This window comes from Coptis chinensis, chromosome 3 (genome assembly GCF_015680905.1).
Source record: "Coptis chinensis isolate HL-2020 chromosome 3, ASM1568090v1, whole genome shotgun sequence".
NCBI lineage: Eukaryota > Viridiplantae > Streptophyta > Magnoliopsida > Ranunculales > Ranunculaceae > Coptis > Coptis chinensis.
In genome coordinates, this window is record NC_141458.1 from 93,837,980 (window position 1) to 93,864,342 (window position 26,363).

A 26,363-nucleotide genomic window follows, 5' to 3' on the forward strand; every position below is an offset into this window, starting at 1 on the left:
CACCCCTAGGTAGAAGTGGCATGTGTAATTAGGGATTAGGAAGAACCAACACTACTAAAAAAATGGCTTTTTATGACAACTTTTAACTGTCATGAAATACATATCATGACACTTTCTGATTGAAAAACGAGCCGTCATTACTGGGGGTGTCATAAAAAGTCAACCAAAACCGTCATTAAAATTATGATGGTTCATAAAAAATCGTCTTAAAAATTCCTCCAATTATGACATATATTAGTCTTTAAAACGTCATAACAGGTAAATTTTAGTATGACACCTCATATGTAACCGTCATAAATTATAGTTAGAACAATCAAGAAATGCCCATTGACTACCGTGGAACTGTTATTTTATGGAAGAAAAATACGTCGACAAATAGTTTACACTATAATAGTTATTCTAAAACCGTCATCTAATTTTTACTTTTAAAAAAATATATATATATTATTTATATTTTTCTTGCCAAAAATACTGTATAATAACCTACGCATAATGCATAATAACCTATAATTCAATTCTTAACCTGTAAACTTATTTTACCAATAAAACTATAAAATTCTCAAAAATAAAACTAGAACATCCACAGTAACTTCAACCCCATATATTTTCAAACCATTCGAAAATACTTATTCCTTACATCAATTTATTCAACAAGAAAAAATAACAAATTATTATCCTTTATCCAACATTATTGAAAAATGCTAGATACATTTATTTGATAACACATTCAACCAAACTAAAAATCATTCTAATAAACTCCATTATCAACAAATTAAGTATTATCCATCGATCGATCGAATGTTGTCAAACCTAAGAAACAAAGTAAAGAAACATTATTAGTAAATTTGCTACCAAAAGTTCAAGCCACTGACCAAAAGTAGACTATTTTATATATGGCATGAGAGGAACAATGCGATATGATGGGACCTAGTTCTCACAACGGAAGGAAAAATAAATGAAAACACCTACAATGCAAATGTACTGTGGTTTAAGATATATACTACTAAATTTATATATAGTACATAAATAAATGAAAATACCTATAATGCAAATGGACTGTGCTTCAAGATACTACTACATTTATATATAGTATATGGTTGTGAGAGAGCTGAAAACAAAAAAAAACCCACAAATGCAAGGGTCATAGCACAAATCTTGACTAAAGCCATCCCATACCTCAAAGCAAACAAAAGACAAAAAAAAAAAAAAAAAAAAAAATACTATTTTCGCAAACTATACATACACATACTTTTGGCTTGGGAGATCAAGATCCTTTGATACATAGATATGTCATTCAAATTTTCAACAGGACTGGAAAATAACTATCACCTCTCTTTTCTTAATATTGAAAATAGATTCATAGTTTGGATTTTTTTATTAGTGAAAAACATTGAACAGTGTGAAAAACATTTATATATGGGACAACTTAAACAATACTAGTGTGGAAAGGGAACGAGGAAACAATGCATACATATATAAAATCTTATGGAATTGCTAGTCGACTCAGAACAAGAGTTGAATCCTATGTTACCCTTACTGCGTAGTCCAGAATACAACCAAGTTGAATACCTAATGATGCATACAGAAAACAAATACGAAGTTTGAAGCACGTACAATGCATCAAATGATTGGGGTTTCTGGCAACCAGCTAACCTCGAAACAAAGAAGCTGCAAAGATAAACGAAGGAATTTGTCAAAGCAAGAAAAAACTAGAAAATCTTCTCTCCAACATATTTTTCACTACTAAAAGAAGCATATAGAAAGTTCACGTATAACTAAAACGAGATTACACTTACGAATTCAACTCGCCTTCCGCTAGCTCACAAAATTTTGAATAAGACTTCTACAATGATATAATTGTAACGTGTATAAACAACTAGATGGTTCGACTACATTTCATTGCTCAATGCTTACAAAGTTACATCAATATAAAATGAGAGTGTACTGGCAGATATCGTATTAACTCTAAACCAATCTGTGTCACCTTCTAGCTTCAAAAGCAAGAACCTACATTAAGCAGAAACCATTGTATAAGTGCCCTGGACTTGTCAAGAAAACAAACCACAAGTAAAAGACAAGTGGGGCAGTGAGAACAAATAACTAACTCGAGTATCACTCTCTAATGATGCGGCTTTAACTGAACTCATTCCACCACCAAATCTGCTCATAAACAGTTGAATCAAGATCTATCCTAACAACACAACCATTTAGTCGATAAGGCAGAGCATACATACCCTGGGATGATCTTGTTCCTTTCAGAAGCAATATACGTGAGCAAGATTGATGCACCACTGAACAAAAGACACCCTTTAAATATAGACCAACATCAATGAAGAGTTAACACTTACCGCCATGGCGAAAAAAGGTCTTATCACCAATGGGTACTAATTTCAATAGGATGCATAAAAAATAATGAAAAACAGTAAACAATTAAATTAAAGAAATAACCACATAACATCTCAATATCTCTTAGGGAGCATCTAACTTGCTGCCAAAAATTGGGAACTTTCATGAGTTGCCTAAGACCTTTCTGAAAGTCAAACGACCAAATATGCCAACAAGGAGAAGAGATAGATGAAGCTAGTCACTTAAAAACTTGGCTAAGACTTACTAAACCATGGAAGTAGTCCTTGTTTTAGGGCCAAAATCTAACACCTACATCCCCAACCCATTCTTAAAAAACATGATATGTAAAAATGTATAGAAGACGGAGCTTACAAGAATGCTGGATTTGGTTGTTCAAAAATTTCTGTTTCACATTACTTCATGAATGAGTTCCTGAAATTTATTACAAAATAAGAAAAAATAATTAAAAAAGAAACAGACAAAAAAAGTATATGTAAATGTATGTGAACTGCAGTACAAGAATTAAATCTCCAACCCAATAAGTGTTGCATTGCAAGATTAGTTAATCCCCCAAAAAACCAGAGATTAAAACCATGTTTAACCACACTCTACTAAAACAGTCCTAACTTTCTCTATATAAGTTGGATTGATACAAATCCAAAGGGGTCCGAAACCACACTCCAATCTCTACAATGTTTGTTCATACCCAAAAACCTAATTCCCACTCAGAAATTCACTACTTGACCTGATTGTAAACCGAAGGTTATCAGGAAAAATACTGATTGACCTTTCTTCACTAAAACTGTCGTAACTTCCTTTGTATAACTTGGATTAGCACAAGATAAATTGGGTTTGTAACATAATTAAATTACCTAGAACTAACGTTTAGACCATGAAAGCAGGTTCTTAACAGAAAGTTCACAGAACGCGACCAAACACAGAACTTGGTCAGAAAAATCCTGACGGACCTCTCTGTATTAAAATAGTCTTAACTTAATGTGTAGATATTGAAACGAGGTGAATACGAGGTGAATCCAACTGTATTGGAAAGAAGACTTGCAGATCTAAAAATCTTATTCAAGCCCCGAGACCTCATTCCCAAGCATGATTTTTCAGGACTCTTCTGAACCGACCCTAGAAAACTAAACCAAGAAAACTACTGCTTACATACTATATTATCAATTCATCTTCCTACACATGTGTTATGACAAATAGAAAAGCATCATAAGATAAAAATAAATCATACACATAGTTAACATAAACAAAATACTAAGTACTCACTAGTTTCACGCAATAAGAATTAAATGAGGGGTTATTCTTCACGAGTGACAGCAATATCCCTGGTCCTAAGCAAGGCTCACTCACAAGCGTTTCTCTCCTAGCTTCTTCTTACCTCACTCTTCTTCTCCTTCTCCCCCACAATGTTAGCTATAAATATATTTCCATCTATTTATTTCTAGATTATTTCCTAACCATTTAAAATAAATAACCATGTGATAAAAATTGGGGAAGTTACAACAACAATTCAAGAGTTTAAGACATATAATGTTTAATCATATTTTTTATTAAATTTTAAACATGTAAAAAAATAGTGGTCATTGTTACAAATGGAATGCTAACAATCAACAACGTTTCAAACTTTATACTTATTAAACCGAAAAAAAAACATTCAGCTCGCAAGCTTGCATTATCGATTTTGATATTTAAAAAAATAAAAAGATTCTTAACATTCAAATATTATTCTTACAAAACCTATGATAATTTGATTAGGTCAGATGATAAAATCATGTCAACAGTACACTCACATCAAAATACTACAACAAAGACACAACGCTTTTACATTTTAAGGAATGAAGAAACCCGAAAATTTAAGAAATTGAGCCAATTACCAAAAACATTGCACAACCCTAGATTGGAAATTGGGGTTCAACACTTGAGGTATTGAATAAAAACGAAAATTGATGAAAGAGAGAGATAGTGGGTTACCAAAACTTGAGAGAGAGAGCGAGATCCAGCTCTTGCCGATTCTAAGAGAGATTTGAAGCTCTTATTGTCAAATCACTACCACCAAAAGATTTATTGTCTAAGCCCTCCCACCAAACCCCCACTTTCTTCTTAGGGTTAATGAAAGAAACAAATATTGGACGAGGTAACGAAATAGTAGTGAAATATTGGGCGGGGTAGTCAAATATTGGGAGCGCTAAAAGCAAGGGTCAACACCTTCTCTCTGAAAAATCATCTACGACGGTCACTGAAAATGGAAGAGCACAAACTGTCTCGTCTCTAATTTGGGATGAAAACTTATGTCCTATAGTCAACTGTAATCAACCTAAAAACCAACTACAACGGGGTTCAAACTGTTTAAGATGGTAAATCTCGTTCCTAATACAAGACGAGGTATATTGTCCCAAGGGTGTGTCATAATTCTGAAATTCTAGTGTAGTGAAAATATAACCAGGAATCAATATAATTAAGAAGAAAAACTATATAGGTATGTGAAAAGTTGGGAAAACACAAGCGAAATGGTGTGGCCGCACACCATAAACACCAAACCCTTCCATAAGAAAAAAAAAGGTAATTAATGAGATCATATCACAATTTTAATAGTATATTCCATATTGAACTTTAATAGTATGTTCCAAGTTGAACTGAATGAAAATAATATGGAACCTATAATAAGGTTTCAAGTGCAAAAGCAAACAACACTAAGTGTGTATTACTTAAATCTGAAATAAACATTAATGTGGTCCTTCACTATATAAAGTATGGTAGGCCTTCCTACATGGTATACACCTATATTGGCTTGTAATCTACCACCTGGACAGCCAATATATCCTCATGAGAGTCTTAAGAATCAATGCTTTTGCGTAGGAAACTAGGAAGTAGCAACCAACCACTTTTGGAATACAAAAAAATTAGTGAACTCTGATCAAGTTGTGCTCAATACCAACTTCAGTATAATAAAGTTGTGACACTCTTCTCAAACCAAGTTAGCTAGAGCACTACATGCAAAAAAAATCAAGTTATACAGATTTCCAACATGAATATTCACAGATCATGTACTTATTCCACCCATGGAACTATTGACCACCAGGCACACTAGTAAGCAATTTGTATATCTTTCTAAACCTCCATTTATACGAATAAGCATGAAAAACGAATGAATACCAAAAACTAAACTCTATCTAACATTTTATCAACTAACTCACGCCCCATGCCTAACCAATACCTTGCATTTATACAACAATCATAATATGTCCCACACTTCAAAATCACAAGAAATGTTAATGGTATATAGCTAGTTAATTCATAACTGTTTTTTAAAGAGAATCACTTAAGGATTAACCAATAGTACCATGAAGATAAAGTACTATACCTTGTGGTTTCAGCAACGCCAAGTTGGCCCTTGGTCTATGATTGATTATGCATCTCAAGCGAGATCTGTAAATTCAAAGGATGATATTATGCAGCTTTATTTGCCTAAGTAGCACTAATTGGAAGAAAACAACAAACAATTCACCCAAGTTCAAAGGAAAAAAAGGGGGGAAATGTTAAGCTTACATATAATCATCTAATTAATTTAATCAAATAATGGGAACAAAAACAAATTGAAACCACAAAATGTCACCTCAATCAGCTAGAAACGAATTGAAGCAGTATTATGGTTAAACAATTGAGACAGATGCATACGTTCGAGATCGATATTAGGTTGCACCCATCCTCTCGGTATTGCCTACATGTGTAAGTCAACCCCAGATGCTCAGGCAAATACAGAAAATTGATGCATTCTATGGGAAATTGAAAAAGAACCTAAAGAATGAGCACATGCAATGAAAAATGAAAATAACCATTAATTTCGAATGATATATCTTTGATCAGTATAAGCCTCTATAACATATGTCCAAGCTACTTTGTCCCTTTTGAGCATATCCTCAAACAAGTTTTTTCCATTAGTGAGAAATCATTCAATTCCAACAGACAACATTAAACACCCGTACTGTTTACATCTCTAGAAATCACGGGTAAAAAGAATTTGTTCGTACAATTGTTGGGACTTTCTCTATAATCATTCAGCCAAAATAGATTTAAAGCAAACATTATGTGATATCAAAATTCTTGTAGAGAAGAAACATAAAGCAGAAAAGAAAAATCAAATGTAAAATGAAATAAATTTAGGTTTCAATTTAAATAACACAACCGAAGCAAGCAAAGAGAAGAAAGTTGAAATTGTAGGGCTTGACTAGGGTTGCTTGATATGTACCTTGAAATTTAAAAAGTTATTTTAAAGCAAGAACTTCAGATCGATCAAGTCCTCTATGCTTTTATCTTTCGCGTTCACCTCATTTTTCAGCACCACCTGTCTTTGGTTCTCATTCTTCCCTTTCTAACGTAGTTGGTTTTCATGACCACAGTTGGAACTTTAGCCGGTAAATTAACGTAGATTCTCCTGCACGAGGAGGGAAAATTGAGCGAAATAATAGTGGGGGCAAAAATTGAGTGAGAGAAAGAGTGGAGGAACAAGCGCGTGTTTCATTCCAGCATGGGAGAAAAGAGATAGTTAGAGATATGGCAGACGTGCCCTTAGGATAAGAATGGAAGGCCGACAGGGACAAAAAGTGGTTTTGGAGAAGAGAGGGTTTCGGGGAACTTATTTCTTTTTTCTTTTCTTTTTTTTTCTCCCCTCTTTTTCGGTGAGACCTCTCGAGTCATGACTCATGATGGTTCAGTGGGTTTGTTCCCAAAAGCCAAAAACTCCAAGGGTCCAAAAGCAAGCCAACCCCCTTCTACTGACGGCTAACCTAAGTCATGTCATAAATTTTCTTGATGTTTCTCTTAATGACGTCATAAATTAGGCAAAACCGTCGATATAAAATTAGACCAACTTGATTGTTTAAAGAAACCCATCATAACATCATCATATTTTCTTGACGGTTGTGACATACACGACACAATATTACAACAACTGTCATTAAATATCACCAGGACACTTATCTTGACAGTTTTCAACAAAAGAGTCAAGATAGAAAAAAAACAACCGTCATAATAAGTCCTTTTTTTAGTAGTGCAATTGTTATGCGTAGCAGTTCAATTCGGATTACGACGATTCGTCGTTAGTAAGTTAAGTTGAGTTAAGGTGGAATCAATCCCCCCTAATTCCTTATCATAGAATCAACGCAGCATTCAGTAGTTAATTAGTCGTATCTTGTGGATAGTTGCATCGTAGTTTATAATTCGTAAATATCTCATTAGACGGTTAGTTAAGATTATTTATACTTAGAGAACATTACTATGTGAAAGAACTAGGAGTGGAACGAACTTCCTACTCCACTATATCTGTTCAATAGATAGAGAGTAGAACAATCTTTGATAAACTAGGCACGTAATCTCGTTTAGTTTTACTTACGTTTTGAGTTTTATTATTCATTTCGTAGGTAAACTAGCATTTTTATGGTTATCACATACACAAACAACACTGAGAGTGGTGTAGGATCCTCTTCTTCATGAGCCTATCTTGCGTGGAGAGGCTACCACTGAACAGTTGCCATGCAATGAAAGAGGATCCTACATGTTCCTGAACTTTTTGGAATTCTATTTCCACATATTACCTACACACACCACCACTACTAATACCAATACCTATGTCACAGGCCTACACCACTGCCCAAAATTTCCAACCCAAAACCTCAACCCACTCACCTTAATTATTCCTCCACCCATGCACAAAAGATATCGTTGCAATCACTGTTAAACCTAAGGAAGATGTCTATAATTGCTTTGTTGAAAATCAATAATATTTTGTTAAGAAGAAACATTTTGAAGAAGATTTTTTTTTTTTTTTTTTTGGCAAACCTGTTTTAAATGAGATCAGTAACTCTTTGATGCTAGCGGGGTTCAAACCCTAGACCTCTGGTATCATCACCCAAAAGTTTTACCGACTTTGCTAGTCGGCACCTACTTGAAGAAGATATTAATAGACAAGGAGATTCACCTCATGAAGACAATTCAAATACTAGCTATTTTAAAGAAGATGATACTATAATGGTCGAAGTTGTACCGGAACATTTTGACTTTGGATTGAATACTCATTTGCGGAATACTACAAGTTGGTGTTACTAGTGGTGATATCAAGAACTTACTCGGAAGATCAAAATTTCAAATTTAGAACTTTAGAATTCTATTTCCACATGTTCGTGAACTTTTTGGAAAACCGTCTCAGAAGGAAAAGAAAATAAGACGCAAAAAGAGATGTAAAACTTCATAAGACACAATTTTTAAGGATTTTGGAAATAAAGCTGTCCTAATTCCCATGCATATATAATTCAAGAGTGAGTTCTTTCAAAGAAAAATATTGTAGGAATCTAGTTTCTAAACACACGGGTTGTTTTCTCTAATTTTCAACTCGATGACGAGTTGTTTCAAAGAATAAAAGAATAGGAGATTGATGTAGGATAGAATACCTATGTTCTAGATGATTCTAGAGTACTATTAGTAGTTGTTAAGTACGTTCTTTCTTAATTTGTGTCAAATTAGAATTAGAGGTAGTTTCTATTTTGCATTGCTTAGAGTCCAAAAAACTATATCTATAAATATGGTTTCTCTAGTATTTTGTAAACCAACCCATTATGATTATTATGATTTGATTTATATTAAAAAATTCTCTCATTATTTGAGTTATCTTTGTTATTTTCTATCTTTTTACTTCTAAATCTTCATCTTTTTCTTACTGATTGTTCTTATTCATTTTAATTTCTTACATTTCTTCTTCACTTATCTACTAATCGAGGTTTCCATATATGTTTCTTCCAAATCTCCACTTCATTCTACATTACCCTTCTATTTATGAATATGAATATATGATGGCTTGCCAGATTAGGGACTTGCCAATCCATATCTTCACCATGCACGAATTACTTTGATCTAACCCTCTATTGTCACATTAATTAACTTGGATGGGAAGGGGGGAAGGGGATTGGCCAATGTGTCCTTTTTGAGCTTTGATACAAGATACCTATATGTAACTCAAATTCAACTATGTGTATACTGAAAGAAATGTTATATGTATCAAGGTCGGCCATATTAATTGCCAAGGGTCCTCATTTTACCAAGGGATTAAGAAGGAGATGTGACAAAGAGGAAAGATATAGCTTTCGTAGCATCGATTTGTTATGAGTGTATGAGACTAAGTTGAATGAATTTCAAAGTGTTTCCACCACACAAAAATATGGGAAAGGTGACAGGATTCATAACTGATCTAAGTACCAAGAAGTCGATCTAGACCAAATCAAAACAATTCAATTAGGTTTGAATGCACAATACTTGACTAATTAAATGCATCTGCACGTGAGCATGCAATAAAATGAATGCAAATCAAAACAATTCAATTAGGTTTTGTTAATTATTTTAAACACGCCTTTTCCATACATTTGGATAATGATAGATTTCTAACAAACAAAGACCTACGGATTCCTTCATATTATTGGATATATAGTTTGTGGGTGTTGAGCATGTACATGTCACTGGTGATTTGGATAACTATTCCAACATTTTTGGTACATTTGTCATCTCAGAGTGTTAATGTAGACTTTTCTGTAAGTTCGTTTATATAGATACACGTAATACTGCCATTGATTAGGTGTGTATATTCACCTCAAGTTTTTAATAAATATCAGCCCGACTTTCTTAAGGATGTCTTTAAACGGACTTGACAAAAATAAATAAATAAATACCAAATCTAAAACACTCATAACTTTATCTACAAAATGATTTATAATCTAATCTTTTGTGCATATGATCTACTAACAATAAAGAACATCTCTACGAAAATTCAACTCGTTTGACAATTTTTAACATTGGCAAAAGATGATTGCAAAAACTAGACATTTCTAGACCTTTATATATATTTTCAAAAGTGGAAAATACTTTTATCTAAGTTAGAGAATATCAAACGAGTTGAATTTTGTAGAGATGTTCTTTATAGTTAGTGGATCATATGTACAAAAGATTAGGTTATAAATCATTTTGTAGGTAAAGTTGTGGGTGTTTTAGATTTGGTACTTATTATTAATTATAGGAGCTTAATTAAGTAATTTAAGTATATTAAGTAATTTTAAAAATCTTGACGTTAACATTGGATTTAGAATACTCTTAAAATTGCATGAATAGATTATAACACGTTGTGGGTAGTTTAATTTTATATAATTCAGACATGAATAGATAGATAAAATTCACAAATTAAAAGATGTTAAACTAGCCTTCCTATCTTAAATTAATCACACTCAACCCTATTCAATATTTTCCTTGCTCTTGTCCTTTTCCACCCGTATATGTACAAGACTTCTGATCCTTTCAGTTCGTTTGAGCATTCCATCATTTTCACTATTCTTTTCATTTTTATGTCTTAATCAGAGTCGACATTATTATATAACTTTGTTAATAAGTAAAGACAAAACCAATAATCCCATATTAAAGTTTGAAATAGTTTGATAAGAATATGGTGAAAAATCTCGTAGACATTTTTTAATGATGGTGAAAAATTACGAGACAATTCAACTTTTGATTCGTAGTGGTCATAAGAAATAATTTTTTTTCCTACCTAACGTAAAGACTATGTTAGACATTTGGCTTTGGGTCCAACTGTCCAACCAATGTTCAAAATACTTAGTTGACATGCCAACTTTAGAAATCTCAAGATTTTTAGTTGATGGCGTCAATGAATACCCAAGGTCAATATTTAAACTAATCGTTCAAAACACGTAAATTTGCCCATATCTATATCTATATCTATCAATATATCTATATCTTAATATTAAAGCTCCTATAAGGGGTATTTTTTTAGCCTCTATTAAAATTCCATATCATCTACTATTAAAACGGAAATTTCTCTCCTATTTGAAAAACGATATATATATATATTTTATATTTTATAATTATTAAAACAAATTCTATTATTAAAACAAATTCTAACACTTCTAATTAAAGCGGGAACCATTATCCTATTAAAATGAAAATTCCTCCCCTATTGAAAAGAGAAAATCTAGCATATCTAATTAAAACGGGAATTATTCTCCTATTAAAACATGATCTCTCTCCCAATTGAAAAAGCTGGTTTTTAAAATTTAATTAAAACTTTATTTAAAATTATTTGTTAGAAAATTAAAATGGGTTAGCGACTAAAACGGTAGTCCCAATTTTCTAAAAAAAATCTAAATATTTTCAAAAGAATCAGTGCGTATGCACGGGCCTACAAGCTAGTTACTATTAAAATTCTACATCATCTCCTATTAGAACGAAAATTCCTTTTCTATTAGAAAAAAATAAATTATAACACTTCTAATTAAAACGGGAATCTTTCTCCTATTAAAACAGGAATTCTTCCCATATTGAAAAGAACTGGAATCCTTCTCCTATTAAAACGGAAATTCTTCTCCTATTAAGAAAGAAAAATATAGCATATCTAATTAAAACGAGAATAATTGTCCTATTAAAATGGGAATCACGTACACTTTTAAATTAAGTCAGCTATATATAAAAAATGGGATCCCTCTCTCAATTCAAAAACGGGTTTTCAAACTTAATTAAACCAATATGTTATGAAATTAAAACAGATTTTTAAAACTTAATTAACACAATTTTTTTGAAAATTAAAACAGGTTAGATGACGAAAACATGAATATGTTAGAAAATTTCTATATGTATAGTTATGATTGTTGAACAAGTTTTCAAAAGAGTTTGCATATGCACGGGCTTATTTTCTAGTATATTAATATTAAAGCTCCTACAAGAGATATTTTTCTAGCTCTCTGATAAGCACCCAAATATGTAATATATATAAAACCTTGTAGAGACATAATATTTTGGTTAATTATGTGTTTAATAATAATAAAATAATCGTATTTTTTGTGATTTTGTAGGTTTGAACAATTAACGTGAAAATGAGTATAAAAGCCAGTATTTAAGCACGAAATAGGGTGTCTACATAAAATTTTCTAATTTAGCCCACGTGAAGCCCAAGGAATCAAACAGGACCGTTCCAAGTTAGAACAGGATTAAAGTGTCGAAAAAGCATCAAATTTCCAAAGCCTGTATCTACTAGACCTAAACTCCAATAGCAGCAATTAAACCATCAGAATTATCAGTACGACGAGCTCTACACTTAGACGGGACTTTGTAAAAAGTCAACTTTTAGACCCGCCACTGGTCGAAGTATGAGAGACTCACTATGCAGACTCACATAATTTGGTGACGAAGTTCACAAGTCAAGTTGCATTGAAATGAATCAAAGACTTTTGTACATAACTTGGCACAAAAGTAATCAAATTTGATGAGGTGGTTTGAAAGTTTTGATTTTGGCGACAAAGTCTTGACTAGGTGGATGCAAATTAAACTTTGGGCTTGATTAGGTGGCAAATGATTAAGCTTTGGCAACAAAGTCTTAATTGGTTGGCAAATGATGTGGTGGCATGGAAATTCCTATTGAAAAAAATGAAAAAAAACGTCATCAACTCCTATTAAAACGGAAATTCCTATTGATTTTATTTTATAGCACTTCTAATTAAAACGGGAATCATTCGGGATTCACACTTCTAAATTAAAACTGGTCCCTCTCCTAATTAAAAAACGGGTTTTTAAAACTTAATTAAAAAAATTTGTTGAGAAATTAAAACGGAATTTTAAGACTTGATTAAAACAATTAAAGCTTCTACAAATGGTATTTTTTTTATCTCTATTAAAATTCCACGTCATCTCCTATTAAAATGGAAATTCTCCCTATTAAAAAAATTTTTTATAACACTTCTAATTAAAACGAGAATAATTTTTCTATTAAAACAGAAATTTCTCTCCTATTGGCTATTGGAAAAGAAAAATCTAGCACATCTAATTAAAACATGAATCATTCTCTTATTAAAACGGAAATCACACTTCTAAATTAAGTCAAATATTAAAATGAGATCCCCATTCTAATTAAAAAATAGGTTTTTAAAACTTAATTAAAATAATTTGTTAGAAAATTAAAATGGGTTTTTAAAATTTAATTAAAATAATTTGTTATGAAATTAAAACGCGTTAGCGACGAAAACGATTTGTTAGAAATTTTATACATGTAAAGTTGTGATTGTTGAGCAAGTTCTCAAAAGCTCTCACAAAAGTATTTCTCAAGCTTCCTTAAAATTCCACATCACCAACCTAGGATGGGTTTTAAGAAACCAACTTAAAACGAGAATCTAACTCCTATTAAAATTGAGAATTCATCATTTCTATTTGAAATGGAAATTATAGAACTTTTAATTAAAATGGGAATCACACTTTTAAATTAAGTCAATTTTTATAATGGGATCTCTCACCTAATTAAAAACAAATTTTTTAAAAAGACAATTAAAACGATTTGTTATGAAATTCAACTATGACATACAATTTTTTTAAAATTCCACATTATCGCCTATTAAAATGGAAATTATTTTCTTTATTGAAAAAAAGAAATTCTAGCAATTCTAAACTAAAACGGGAATCTTTATCCTAATAAAATTAAGATCACAATTCTAAATTAGGTCAACTATTACAACATGATTTCTCCTCAATTAAAAACGGATTTTTAAAAGACAATTAACACAATTTTGTCAAGAGATTTGTTATGTCTTTGAGCAAGGTTTCAAAAGAGTTGTGTATGCACAAGCCTACAAGCTAGTATTTAATATTAAAGCTCCCACAAAACTATTTTTCGAGCTTCCTTAAAATTCCATGTCACCACTTAAAAAATCAACCTAAAACGGGAATATAACTGCTATTAAAATGAGAATTCTAAAACCTCTAATTAAAACGGAAATTTTTCTCCTATTAAAATGGGAATTACACTTCTAAATTAAGTCAATTTTTATAACGGGATTTCTCCCCCAATTAAAAACATATTTTTAAAAGACAATTAAAACTATTTATTAGGAAATTAAACTAAGACATACAATTTTTTAAAATTCCACATTAAAGTGGGAATTATTTTCCTATTAGAAAAAGAAAATTTTAACAATTCTAAACTATAAATAGAATCTTTCTCCTACTAAAATGAGAATCATAATTCTAAATTAGGTCAACTATTAAAACATGATCTCTCTCCCAATTAAAAATTGGTTTTTAAAAGACAATATTGAAACGATTTTGTCACGAAACAAAATTTGTATATATTTTTAATAAAATTTTCAAAAGAGCCGTACATATGCACATGCCCACAAACTAGTTCAATTTGTTTTGTACTTTTTAAGAAATTAGTTTAGAACTTTTTCTTTTGATATTCAACCAAAGAAATCGCCTTTTGTATGTCCAATACTTTTCTATACCTCACAGTAAAAAATCAAACTTTATCTTACAATTACAGTGAATGTTAACTCTGTAAGAAAAATACTGCCACTTGTTTGGAGTATACTTTTGGGACTGTTTTTGCTTTTGCAACAAGGTTCATCGAGCATGATGGATCTCCAGTATTCTCAATATTTTTTCTCCACAAACTGGAGCGCATAGATATTCCAATCTTATCTTTGCCGACGCATTCAATTTTGTCGGAATTCACAATTTCTCATACGAGTTTTAGAAGTTCTCTTCAATATATTGTTGCATAACATATGCGCCTGACGAGAAATTGGAGGACGAATTTTCCTATGTCTATAATCTAAAATATCGTCGTTTGTCGATACTTGATAGGCAATTTCTTTTCTCAACTTTGGTTCGTTGCGTTTGGTGGAAAAAGAGAGGAAACTGGAAAAGTGTCCTTGATGTGAAAGAAGAGTAATGATCGTGTGGAGTGTGGAACTGTCATCCTAAAGCTTTCCGTATTACTACCACGATTTTTGTTTTCAGGCTAACTCAAGGAGGATTTATTTTGGTCTCCAGTATCCAAAAAAATGCTGGATGCCATGCCTTGAGATAGACTACGTATCTCACTAGTGCTCAGCATACCTCAAATATGGGCAGATGGACGAGCTAGAGGTTTTATCCATCCATATATAAGAATTACTATTGGTCGTTTCTTTTTTTTGTAATAGAGGGATATATTTAAAAGTATTCGTATGGAAAATTTGATGTGTGGTTTTGCTTTCTATTCAAAATATGATTAGTAGTTTTGCTTTGATTTTTTGGCTCACAAAAGATGTGTGGAAACTTCTCTCTGTCGTTGGTGAGGAACCCATATAAGTTTGCGTTGGGACACTTGTCCATATATATAATCACCAGGTAATGTGGTCATTGTGGTGTCATTGAATTGGTTTTGGAAAGGTGAGAATTGAATGGAAAGGTAACCACAGTTGGTGCCAGTAAATGGTGCAATTGTATTTCGAACATACACAATTCAAAGGGTGTCTCTTCCAAACGGCAGTGTACCGGTTGGAAAAGTTGACAACTATAAATTGATGACGATGACAAACTATAAACTAGCTTCGATACAGAACAAAGATTAAACGATCATTTTTTGTGAGTGTCTAATTCCATTGAGTGTTTCTCGGCTGAGTTAGCTTGATCGCCTGATCATAACAATCCAACACTCGATGAACTATGGATTGGGGCCTTATTGTATTATGAGAGTATATTTCTAGAAATGTACCCCATTATATTGTGTGTTCGCGGTTTCTACATAAGGAGAGAAATTTTGCTTAAAAGATAATAGATTCTTCGCCTTGAAATCATTGAATTGACATTTCTATTATCTTGTGTTCTCATTCATTGTATTGCAACCTTCGTTTTACAACATTTAACACATAAAACGACATACGTTGGAGTCACTTACATAAATTCGTAGGAGAAAAATAAAACAAAATGAAGGAGAAAATAAAAGCAATCACTAATCAGTTATGACAAATAGTATTTTTAAAATGATTTCGTGACAGACAAGACAAGAGGTTCTTATCATCTTATGAAACACTCCATAGGGACAACAGCATGGAGCCAACATTGCAAAAGCTTTCCCCTTTGGTTTGCTTTCTTTGGAAGAAAGATACAACTCCACCCATTGCATTGTTAGAAAGAAAGAAAGAAAGAATATATAAAGGTGGTGATGTTTCCAACTTCCCAAGTGCTTATGTAAGCTGTCGCTGTTACAAAGTTTTTGCACTGAACATGCAAAGAAATTTCATTTTTGAAAGTTAGTGGGACCTATAATTGCAATGTCTTACCCAATTTGACCTCATCCGATTATTTTGTGAGAAGAAATTTGTTCAAACTTTTGGTACTTTGATTCCTTCATGTACGACCACTAATTTGTCTGGTAACATCTTGTGTCCTGCATCGGCTGCATTTTACCACATGGAAATGTCGATGGGGGTAGGTTACAGTGTACTCTGACAGTTTGACTTACTACTTAGTGCCTTAGTGGAGGACTTCCGTAGTATCTCGTCAGGTCTTAATTCTTACGTAGTCCTTCTAAAGTTGGGTGGCCTGGGCCTGTAGCCCAGCCCATTGTGGGTCTTTATTTATGGCTCCGCGGCACAAAAATAAGGATTTTATTCTGATATCTGATTGATGTTGCAAATTATATTTTTTTTCGGAGCTACATGTCACACTTTAATGAGAAAATATAAGCAATGCGCGAGATTAGTAATGGCTAATGAACCTATTCAATTTGTCTGTTGTTGTAACGAAATCCTACTATAGACAAGGAGGATTACTTGATACATGGAGCATGGTGATGATAATTAACCGAACCCTTCATGAATTTATTTTTGAAATGCTCAGCAACAATTTTTGGAGGCCCTACTGGGTCATGGCCATCGGCCATCGCTTGATCCATGTCAGAATTCAGAAGAAGAGAACTCTACTTCGACGAACTGACGGCTAACTGGGCCCCGGTTTTGGAGGGGGCTTAGCAGATGTTGTGCCTCTCTTTATGTACAACAGTACAAGTTTTAACTTACAACAGCAAGTCCCATGTTGAAAATAAACTGCAACAGACATATAGATCGAAGCATGAACCCTCTTGGACGCTTTGAAGCTGTCCAAGGATCATAAGCAAATCTTCATTGCTCTGCGTGTGATTGTGTGCCTGTGTGTGGAATACATCAAGGATTGTTATTCATGTCTTCAAAAAATTATGTATGAAAGATCTGATGACCAGAACCGTAGGCAGAACCATTATTTGTTCACTTAGATCCCGTACATTTAAAAAAAAAGAAAAAAAATCCTACTCCATTAAACATAGGTTTATAGAGAATGATCTAATCTTGTATTCCAATAAAATCTCAACTTTTTCATAGTAATTTAGCTCCCATCACTCACGCCTGTACAATATTCATTAATTCATTCTCCTTTTATTTCTTTTCTACAAGAGTCACCCATGTTAAAAAAAGATCGCCAAGACAAATATAGGGAGTAATTTCATTTTGATATTTTATTGAAATTTGTAAACAGGACCACGTTTTTGAGACAAAGGACAAGCATTTCGGTTAAATTGTATAAGGGAACTACACGAGTTAGGCTGAAACGCCTATCCACTTCACTATATCTGAGAATTTTGATTCCTACAGCTTCAATGATCCACCTTGGCCGCTGCAGATGCATAACTCACACTGCTGTCTCTCGTGGATTTGCATTGGCTTGACTGTTCATACCGTAGAAAATTAATCTTTACTTTCGTGGAGCAGTTTCTCAGCATCTGATGTAACAACCAATCAAAGAATCAGAAACGTCATACCGTTACCAAATCTTTAGTGATAAATGAGAATCCTTTACTTACATGGAGAAAAACACCGATGGGGTGGCGCCCACAGATGGTATTTTCGAACTCTGAGAGGTACTTTTTGAAAGCATCCGCATCTCCAGTCTCAATGATATCCATGCCCATACGATCCAAGGCTTCGATTGACTTGTATATGGCTCCATGTCTCTTTTCATAGTGCGTGTAGTTAAACCTGGCTTAGAAATAGACATTCAATCATCTGAAGCATTCAAGGCAATACATATTTCATTGGTGAATCATCCAAGTCGTGGACCCTAACTCTTGAAACATCATTAGATGAGACAACGCCAATAAATATCAGAGTGACATAAGCATTTCAATTTCCTATATAAACAGATTCACACTTCCTTTTGAAGAACCTCTCTCTTACAACTTACAACTAAGGATTCAAAAAGTTTATTTCCAATAGTTACAACATGTCAAAAAATTGAAAAAAAAATCTAATAATAGGTATATATATATATATCCTTGGGATACAAGCAAGGTATAAATAGAAACAAATCACTAGGTTGTATACTACACATGTACACCATCAAATACATATGTGTACATGTGTGTATTCTTAACACTATATTCCTTCAATTAGTGGTGACTATGAAACTCCCTTTTGCCAGAACTTCTCGTAAAACCAAAATTACTAAGTCACATTGACACAGATACATGTGTCCGGTATCCGGCACGGCGACTATATGAAGTAGGACAGAGGGATACAGCTAATTAAAAAAGGAAACGTTTACTATTCTTTAGTTACACAAGTAATTCTTGGTCTCAAGGCCTTACATTCTTACAAATAAATAATTATGAAAGTGGTTAATAGACTGTTTTCTTAGTCTTTTAGGGTATAGAAGAACCCTGGTTTGAAACCGATGCACAACGTGTTGACGTGTCTGTGTGTCCGACATGGATTTAAAAAAAATATGAAGTGCCTATGTTACTTAGCAAAATTACAATGAATAACTACATGGTGGTACTAGGTCCTTCAAGATCATTATTTCTCATACTCCTTACAGGCTTACAATGTAAAGACACAAACTATGGACCTGTAATTTAGGGAATAAGGTAAGCTTCATATATTAAGAAAGAAATGAGACAGACAATCAAAAGAGAGTTGAAGGATGCTAAGGTTAACAATGTTTTAGTTAGTAAAGCATACCGAGATCCCCAATGGCAGAAGTCTGACGATACAGAAAAGAAATTCTTTGGGTCATCAACATATTTAGCTAGCAGTTGGCCATACATAGCTTCATTTTGTGAATTAAGAGCACCAACTAAAATAGGAACAATCTTCACTGGATAACTGTATTAGAAAATCTTCAGTTAGTCTCTGTGAAGAATAACTACTAAGAGAAAGCTTGATGTACATTGTGATTACCCATGAAATACTTTGACAAGATATGGCAAGTGCATTTCCATGCTATGTTCTGCTTCGTCGACTCGAAGATCCATTACTTCAAACTTTCCAGTTGCCAGTAATTCGTTATTGGCTGGGTAGACCAGAAAAAATATAAATAATAAGATTTTGTTCAACTTGAAGAAGAAAGAGACATTTAGCACATACGAAAACAGGAAAAAATGATTCAATATCATCAGCACATAGCAGGACAAAGAACTATATTGGAAAGAATCATTTCATACTGGTTACTGGAGTCATTAAACATAGATGGTAATTAAATATCTTTATATATTAACTTGAATTGTTTCCAATTGCATTGATAGCAGCACTTGCACTTGAGAACTACGTGATATGTTATTGTTGCTTAACTCAATTTCATATAACCAATTCAGATTTTCTGCTAATTTCTAAAGCATTTCATGGTTGGTGCACTTCGTTAGATTTGAAAGATGGAGAAAAGACTGGTAATATACTTAGGTACCATTGGCAAATATCAAGATCCCAAGGAGAATTTTCGGCATCATTTACTGGGGAATTTCTAACAAGCACATGCACTACTAAAGGTTTGCTTCTGCCCATTTCAATCCTGATCTATACAGCTGATTCATGGCATTATTGACACTTTAAGAGAAACTTCGAACTCTTGTTTTTGGTGTGAATCAGTACCATACTATCATTCATTTTGTTTAGATGCAACCAACACATGAAAGTCGAAGTAACTAAGGAATAATTCCGAGATATGGTACGTCGGTGCTAGATATAGAGATGTCCATATCAAAACCATCACACATCGCACTAGTATAATGTAAACATCCCGCTATATGGACAGAGTGGGAATATATATTGCAAAGTCAGAAGTGCGATACCAGTATTCAGATATATATCCACCAATTTTTCCCACTAATATGCCTTGATATGTAAATATCGGGCCAAAATATGGAGGTCTCATCTATCAGACAATATTGATGTTGTTTATGAAGCTCAGACAAAAATAAACCACGTAGATTCTCATCCTGCATACGAAACTGAAACTACATTACCTTCCAAGTCGATGGGCAAATCTCCCAGAGGTGTCTTGTAAACTGTGGCATTTGATAGAGCACATTTGGAAGTATAATAATGATGAGACGGGCCAAGAAGGAATACACGTGAACTGCAATGTGTATTCGTCACGTATTAGTAACTTGCATACACAATGGCTGGATAGACAATTTGGGTAGCTAACTTAACAAATATGCACGTCTTGCACAGACTATATCCAAATTCCAAACAAGAAAACAAACATGATTATGATTATAATGCCTCAGTGAGATAACCAAGCAACAAAACTCACATATTTGTTGGATCAATATTACCAAATGCAAAGGCAGCAGCACGCCCAGAGTATGAGTAACCAGCATGCCTGTAATAAATCCACAAAAAACACCATAAGAAAGAAACATCTTTTACAAAAGTGATCACCGAAGAAGATTGTGTGGACAAAAACTTACGGGGCAATTACACCTCTTACATCAGCCGATTTAGTCAAACCAGTATCTCCCAGCCATCCCTCAAGTTCTTCTTCCAGTTTGTTCGCTAAAGTTTTGGAAATGATTATAATATTTTAAACAAAAAACCAAATTAATTTAATAATAAATGAAATTGAACTTACGATCATCAGAGTACCATGATCCAGCATGAGAAGCATTTCTTATTATTACTGTCTCCATTTAAAAAAAATTAAATAAAAATCTAATCTTTAATTTTGAAGATGCAAAAACGAATCTTTTTGAGCTATTATTATAAAGAGAGAGCAACAAAGAGTGAGTTTATATAAACATGATGAAGCATCTCTCACTTTACACTCCACTTGTTTTTTTTTTATTCTGCCATTTTCAGGTACATCAAAACTTGATACACCTAATTCATGGGCCTTTTAGTAGCCATTAGAGAGAACAGGCCCATCAGTTTTACATCTTCTAAAGCATCTTTCATAGCCGACCTTAGGTGGAAAATCAAGATTTCTTTCTTTCCAACTACGGATACACCTGTCATAGCAACATTTAGACCGGGCCTCATTATCGAGACAATAGATTAAACTTTGCTCATCTTGTGGATTAGCAGTAAGCTCTGGATTTGGTGTTGGTGCTAATGATGCTGCTACTGTTGTAGACACAAATGAGAACAGTACTAAAGATATCAGCAACGGTGCGACAACCTTCTCACTGGCCATCCTTGTTGTTAGGTCAGATCAACTGAGGGTGAATGATAAGTGAGGGAGCATTTCGCTTATAAATACTCAACAAAACCACACAATTAGAAACATCTTATTGATGTATATTAAAAAGAATAAATAAGTTTATACATAACATTTCAGATACATACCCATAATTTATTGCACATCAATTAAGTAATTTAGAGCATCTCTAGGTGGTGGTAGCATACTCTTCAAATTTGAAGAATGCTACCACAAAATATGATAACAAATTTATACATAGATGACCCTGCTACGACATTTCAGATAAACAAAAATACCCATAATTTATCCAAACCTGCAAGAATCAATTTAGGTGGGTTATCACGACCTAATCGCAACCACCTAAGTTGAAATTCAATTCCGGCCATTTTCTTCAAATTTGAAGAATGACCCGATAACCTAGAGATGCTCTTAGGTGGAGTGTTACATAAATACTTTGTCAATTAAGAAAAAGGGACTTATTTTTCACCAAAAGTATCTCTGCCTTTAAAAAAAGGTGTATTGCCGGCCCAAACAAGATTTCACTTTACAAGTGCTCATCATGGATGTGATATTTGGAAAAGACCTTGTAAACAAAGTAAGGTTTTGTGAACACTTTAAACGAGATTTCCGTCGATTTTTCAGGTATGGCTCTAGAACCAAGGACGTGTGACAGCATAACTATGAAGAAATCAGAGAAACTAAAGCTATGGAGGATCTTTCCCTGTGTCATAATGTCGACAATATGGAATTTGCATTATGATTTGGCATTCGATGGTGTCTAGCTAGGCCAGACGTTCCTTGAGTCCCATTGTCATGAACTGGGACTCACTCTTCATGTTGCAACCCTAACTTTTGGACTGAGAAGCTGGAGTTGATAAGTATGTTACTCTTGAAGTTACAGAGCAAGTTATGTAGGATGTACATCATGTCAATGTGATCGAGTAGTGGTGGCCACTGGCTTGCCATGTTAAAAGGTACCATGTTTATGTTATGTTGTGTTAGATTTATGAGGGCATGCGCCCCTTGTTTGCTCTTGGTTTGAGAGCGTGCGCCCCCTATACGTAGTTACATATGTAAAGTCCCACGTTTTCATAAGTGTGGACTATAAGTCAAATTCATCCGTATTTAGTAGTTTCCATTCCCATATTTTGGATTACTTCACACTAAAAATAGGTTAATATAAATATATAACTCTGGGTAGAGAACAACATCTCTCTCTAACCCTAATCAATCTCTAACCAACTCAATCTCTATCAATTAATCAATCTATGTTATTCTTTTCGGTATCTCTCCGTTCATATTAAATTCCATATATGTTAGTGGTGATGCTAGGCGAGTTGTGACATTGAGAGATGGAGAGATACAAAAAAAAGAAACGAGATTGATTAATTAATAGAGATTGAGTTGGTTATAGATTGATTATGGTTAGAGAGAGTTGTTGTTCTCTACCTAGAGTTACATATTTATATTAATCTATCTTGGGTGTGAGTAACCCAAAATATGAGAATAGAAACTACTAGATATGGATGGGTTTGACTTATAGTCCACACTTATGGAAACGTGGGACTTTACATATGTCAACTACGTATAGGGGGCGCATGCCTTCAAACCAAGAGCAAACAAGGGGTGCACGCCCTCATATTCTAATAGGTATCAGAGCGTCAGGTTCAAATCAAAGTTTAGTGGTATGCTAGAAGAGAAATCTTTCAAAATCAATATCCAATAAAAATCCAAATCAATTCTTTTTCAATTTTCAATATTCAATTTAAGTTTCAATATATTTCACAAGAAGAAGTTCTTCTGTTTCGAATCATAGGCTGCACTCATCTGTATGAAAAAGCTCATTTCTGCTGATGTTCATTGATCTAGTCTTTTCTTTCTCTGTTGGAGATTTTCTTTTTCGGCGAGCAGATCTGGTAGTGTTCTCGTTGATTCTATTCGTTTTATGCTCTTGGGGGTACTGTTCATCGTCAATGTTCACCATTCTTGTTTATCGTCACTGTTCACAAAATTCAACCAACTAGTTCTAATCCGATGGCACGCGTGCCCCCACACTTCAGGTACTCAGGTCCAGCATTCCGTATTCACTAATAGGATTTGGTAGAATTCCTGATTATTGGTTGGTTGATAAGTTCTTTCATTTGTAAGGGTTTGACTCCCTTTAATGTCATGGTTTTGAGTTCTATGATGTTTCACCGACTTTATGTTTTAGCCTTCTTATTGAGGAGCTTATTATATACTGCTGTTGTTGATGGTTCAACTTTTCAAGTTTTGATTCATTTTATGCCGCGGTGGTGCCCGGTACTTAGGTGTTTCATTGACTCTTACTATCTCTTGTTGAGCTCTTTGGCTGAAAAGCACGAGCTTTCTATTAATCCCTCAGGTTGCAGTCACATCATCACTGCACTACGTCTTCATCAAACATGTGGGGTGTTATGTTTTCAGTTTGTGCTTGTGGTACAACTTCAATATTCAGGTTAGGCCATTACCTACACCGACAACTCTTCAACTAAAAACAGTTCTCTAGGAAAGGGGGATATGTATTCTTATATTTTCTTTCTGCAATTTAAGCTGTAATTTACATAGTTTGTGGTATTACAGCTTGAGGGGGAGTATTAGAATATAAGGATGTCCGCCCCTTGTTTGCCCTTGGTTTGAGTAGTTGACATATGTAAAGTCCCACGTTTCTATAAGTGTGGACTATAAGTCAAACTCATCCGTATATAGTAGTTTCTATTCTCATGTTTTGGGTTACTTCACACCCAAGGTAGGTTAGTATACAACTATACATATATAACTTTGGGTAGAGAACAACAACTCTCTCTAACCCTAATCAATCTCTAACCAACTCAATCTCTATCAATTAATCAATCTTTGTTCTTCTTTTTGGTATCTCTCTATCTCTTAATGTCACAACTCTTTTGGCATCACCACTAACATAGAATTTAACAAAATTCCTAAGGTATATATAAAATGGTACGGTAAGAACCCAAAAAAAAATGGTACAAATTGAAGTATACAAATGAGCTCGAGTGAAAACAGGGGTCATAACAAATACTGGTTGGTTGCCTGTAAGGGAAAAAGGGAAATCTGCTTCATACTGAAAAACAATAACACAAACTATTCAAATAAATGAAAGAGATTTCAAGAAAACAGTTGTCATTCCCATGTAACAAAACATACTCAGCCAATTGCCAAACCGTATTATAACAAACTCTCTCCCTCTATCTCTCACTCGTCTCTTCTACCTTTTGCTAATACTTTTCTCTAGTTACTTCTGTCATTTCAAGAAAAATTTTATATCCTCAATCATTCTTCGTTTCTGCTTCAACATGCCCAAGAAAAACCTTCAACGCATTAATTGATGTAATGGAGAACAAGAAACATAATACTTCCCACCTAAACTACCCAACACAACCTACATCTCCTTCTCCACTAAACACCACCACTGTAGTTGAATCAACTGATACCACACCATCAATCATCAAGAAAGTTGCCCATCAAGTTATTTACCTTTCAAAAAACAGTAAACACCTTGACGTTTTGAAACTCATAAGAGAATCGTGTTTAGTTCACATAAACTAGACTTATCTTTATCGTCTGAAAGCATGGATAACTCTTACATGTGCTCATGAGGAGCAACAACTACAAAGGAGAGAGGCATTGCTCCTTGATCAGGGATGGAGCCAGGATTCTAAGTCAAGGGTGCGAGATTATGTGCACACCCCACCCCACCCAATATATATATATGCAATTTTTTTTTTTTTTTTTTTTTTTTTTTTATCAAAAGGTTTAAACAATAAAGATCAACAAAATTATGTATATATTTTAATTCAAAAACTAGAGTGTGTTGACTACAAATAATTTAATATGGACTGATGAAGTTAACTACTTAAGCACTTAAACCATTAATTGATACTACTATATCTATATATATCTACACAATCTAGTCCATAAGTCTATTACAATTCAACAAATTGTTAACTTCCTATAATATTATAAGTTTATATAATTATACTATCATATGTACAAAACAAAACTATACAAGATTAACATTAAAAGTAAAAAATTACTTTGTGTCGTTGTTGTTGTTGTTGTTGTTGTGTTGTGTGTGTGTGTGTGTGTGTGTGTGTGTGTGTGTTTTTTTTTTGTTTTTTTTTTTTTTGTTTTGTTTGTTTGTTTTTTTTTTTTTTTTTTTTTTTTTTTTTAATGTGGAAATTTTATTGATAATGATAACGAGTTTTACAAATAATTAGGATATGCGTGCAACAAGTTGCGCCGCAAGTCCTTTCTAAATTTTTTTTTTATTATTTTTTTTGTTTGGTTGAGGTCTGACGCTTGCTTAAAAATTGAGAATGAAAGAAAGAACAACAAGTTGTGCCGCAGTCCTTTCTGAATTTGTTTTTTGTTTTTTATATTTTTTTTTGGGTTGAGGTCTGACACTTGTTTAAGAATTGAGAGTGAAAGAAAAGAGTGAGAGTTTACGGGTTTTTACGGGTGATTAGAATTATATAAACTGACCGGTTGGCTTTGGGCTTTTGGCGGTTTGTTTTAGTCTCATTAACCCATCAAACATTCAAAGACACATTTGTCAGTCTTTAATGGTTTTGGACTCAAAATAAATAAATTATAAATTTGTCCATCTTTAATTGTTTTGGACTCAAAATAAATAAATGATAAATGATAATTTTGTAAGG

General features: G+C 33.4%; 1 protein-coding gene across 1 annotated transcript; it reads right to left on the reverse strand.

Moving 5' to 3' along the window:
* Positions 1-17,684: 17,684 nt before the first annotated feature.
* LOC147511749 (AmmeMemoRadiSam system protein B) lies at positions 17,685-21,413 on the reverse strand. Its single transcript, XM_086603416.1, has 8 exons — positions 21,100-21,413; positions 20,939-21,023; positions 20,782-20,850; positions 20,489-20,601; positions 19,428-19,539; positions 19,209-19,352; positions 18,053-18,227; positions 17,685-17,971 (listed from the first exon to the last, which is right to left on the reverse strand). The coding sequence occupies exons 1-8, from the start codon at positions 21,155-21,157 to the stop codon at positions 17,846-17,848; spliced, it is 882 nt and encodes a 293-aa protein (XP_086459542.1). The 5' UTR covers positions 21,158-21,413; the 3' UTR covers positions 17,685-17,845.
* Between the last annotated feature and the right edge of the window lie 4,950 nt (positions 21,414-26,363).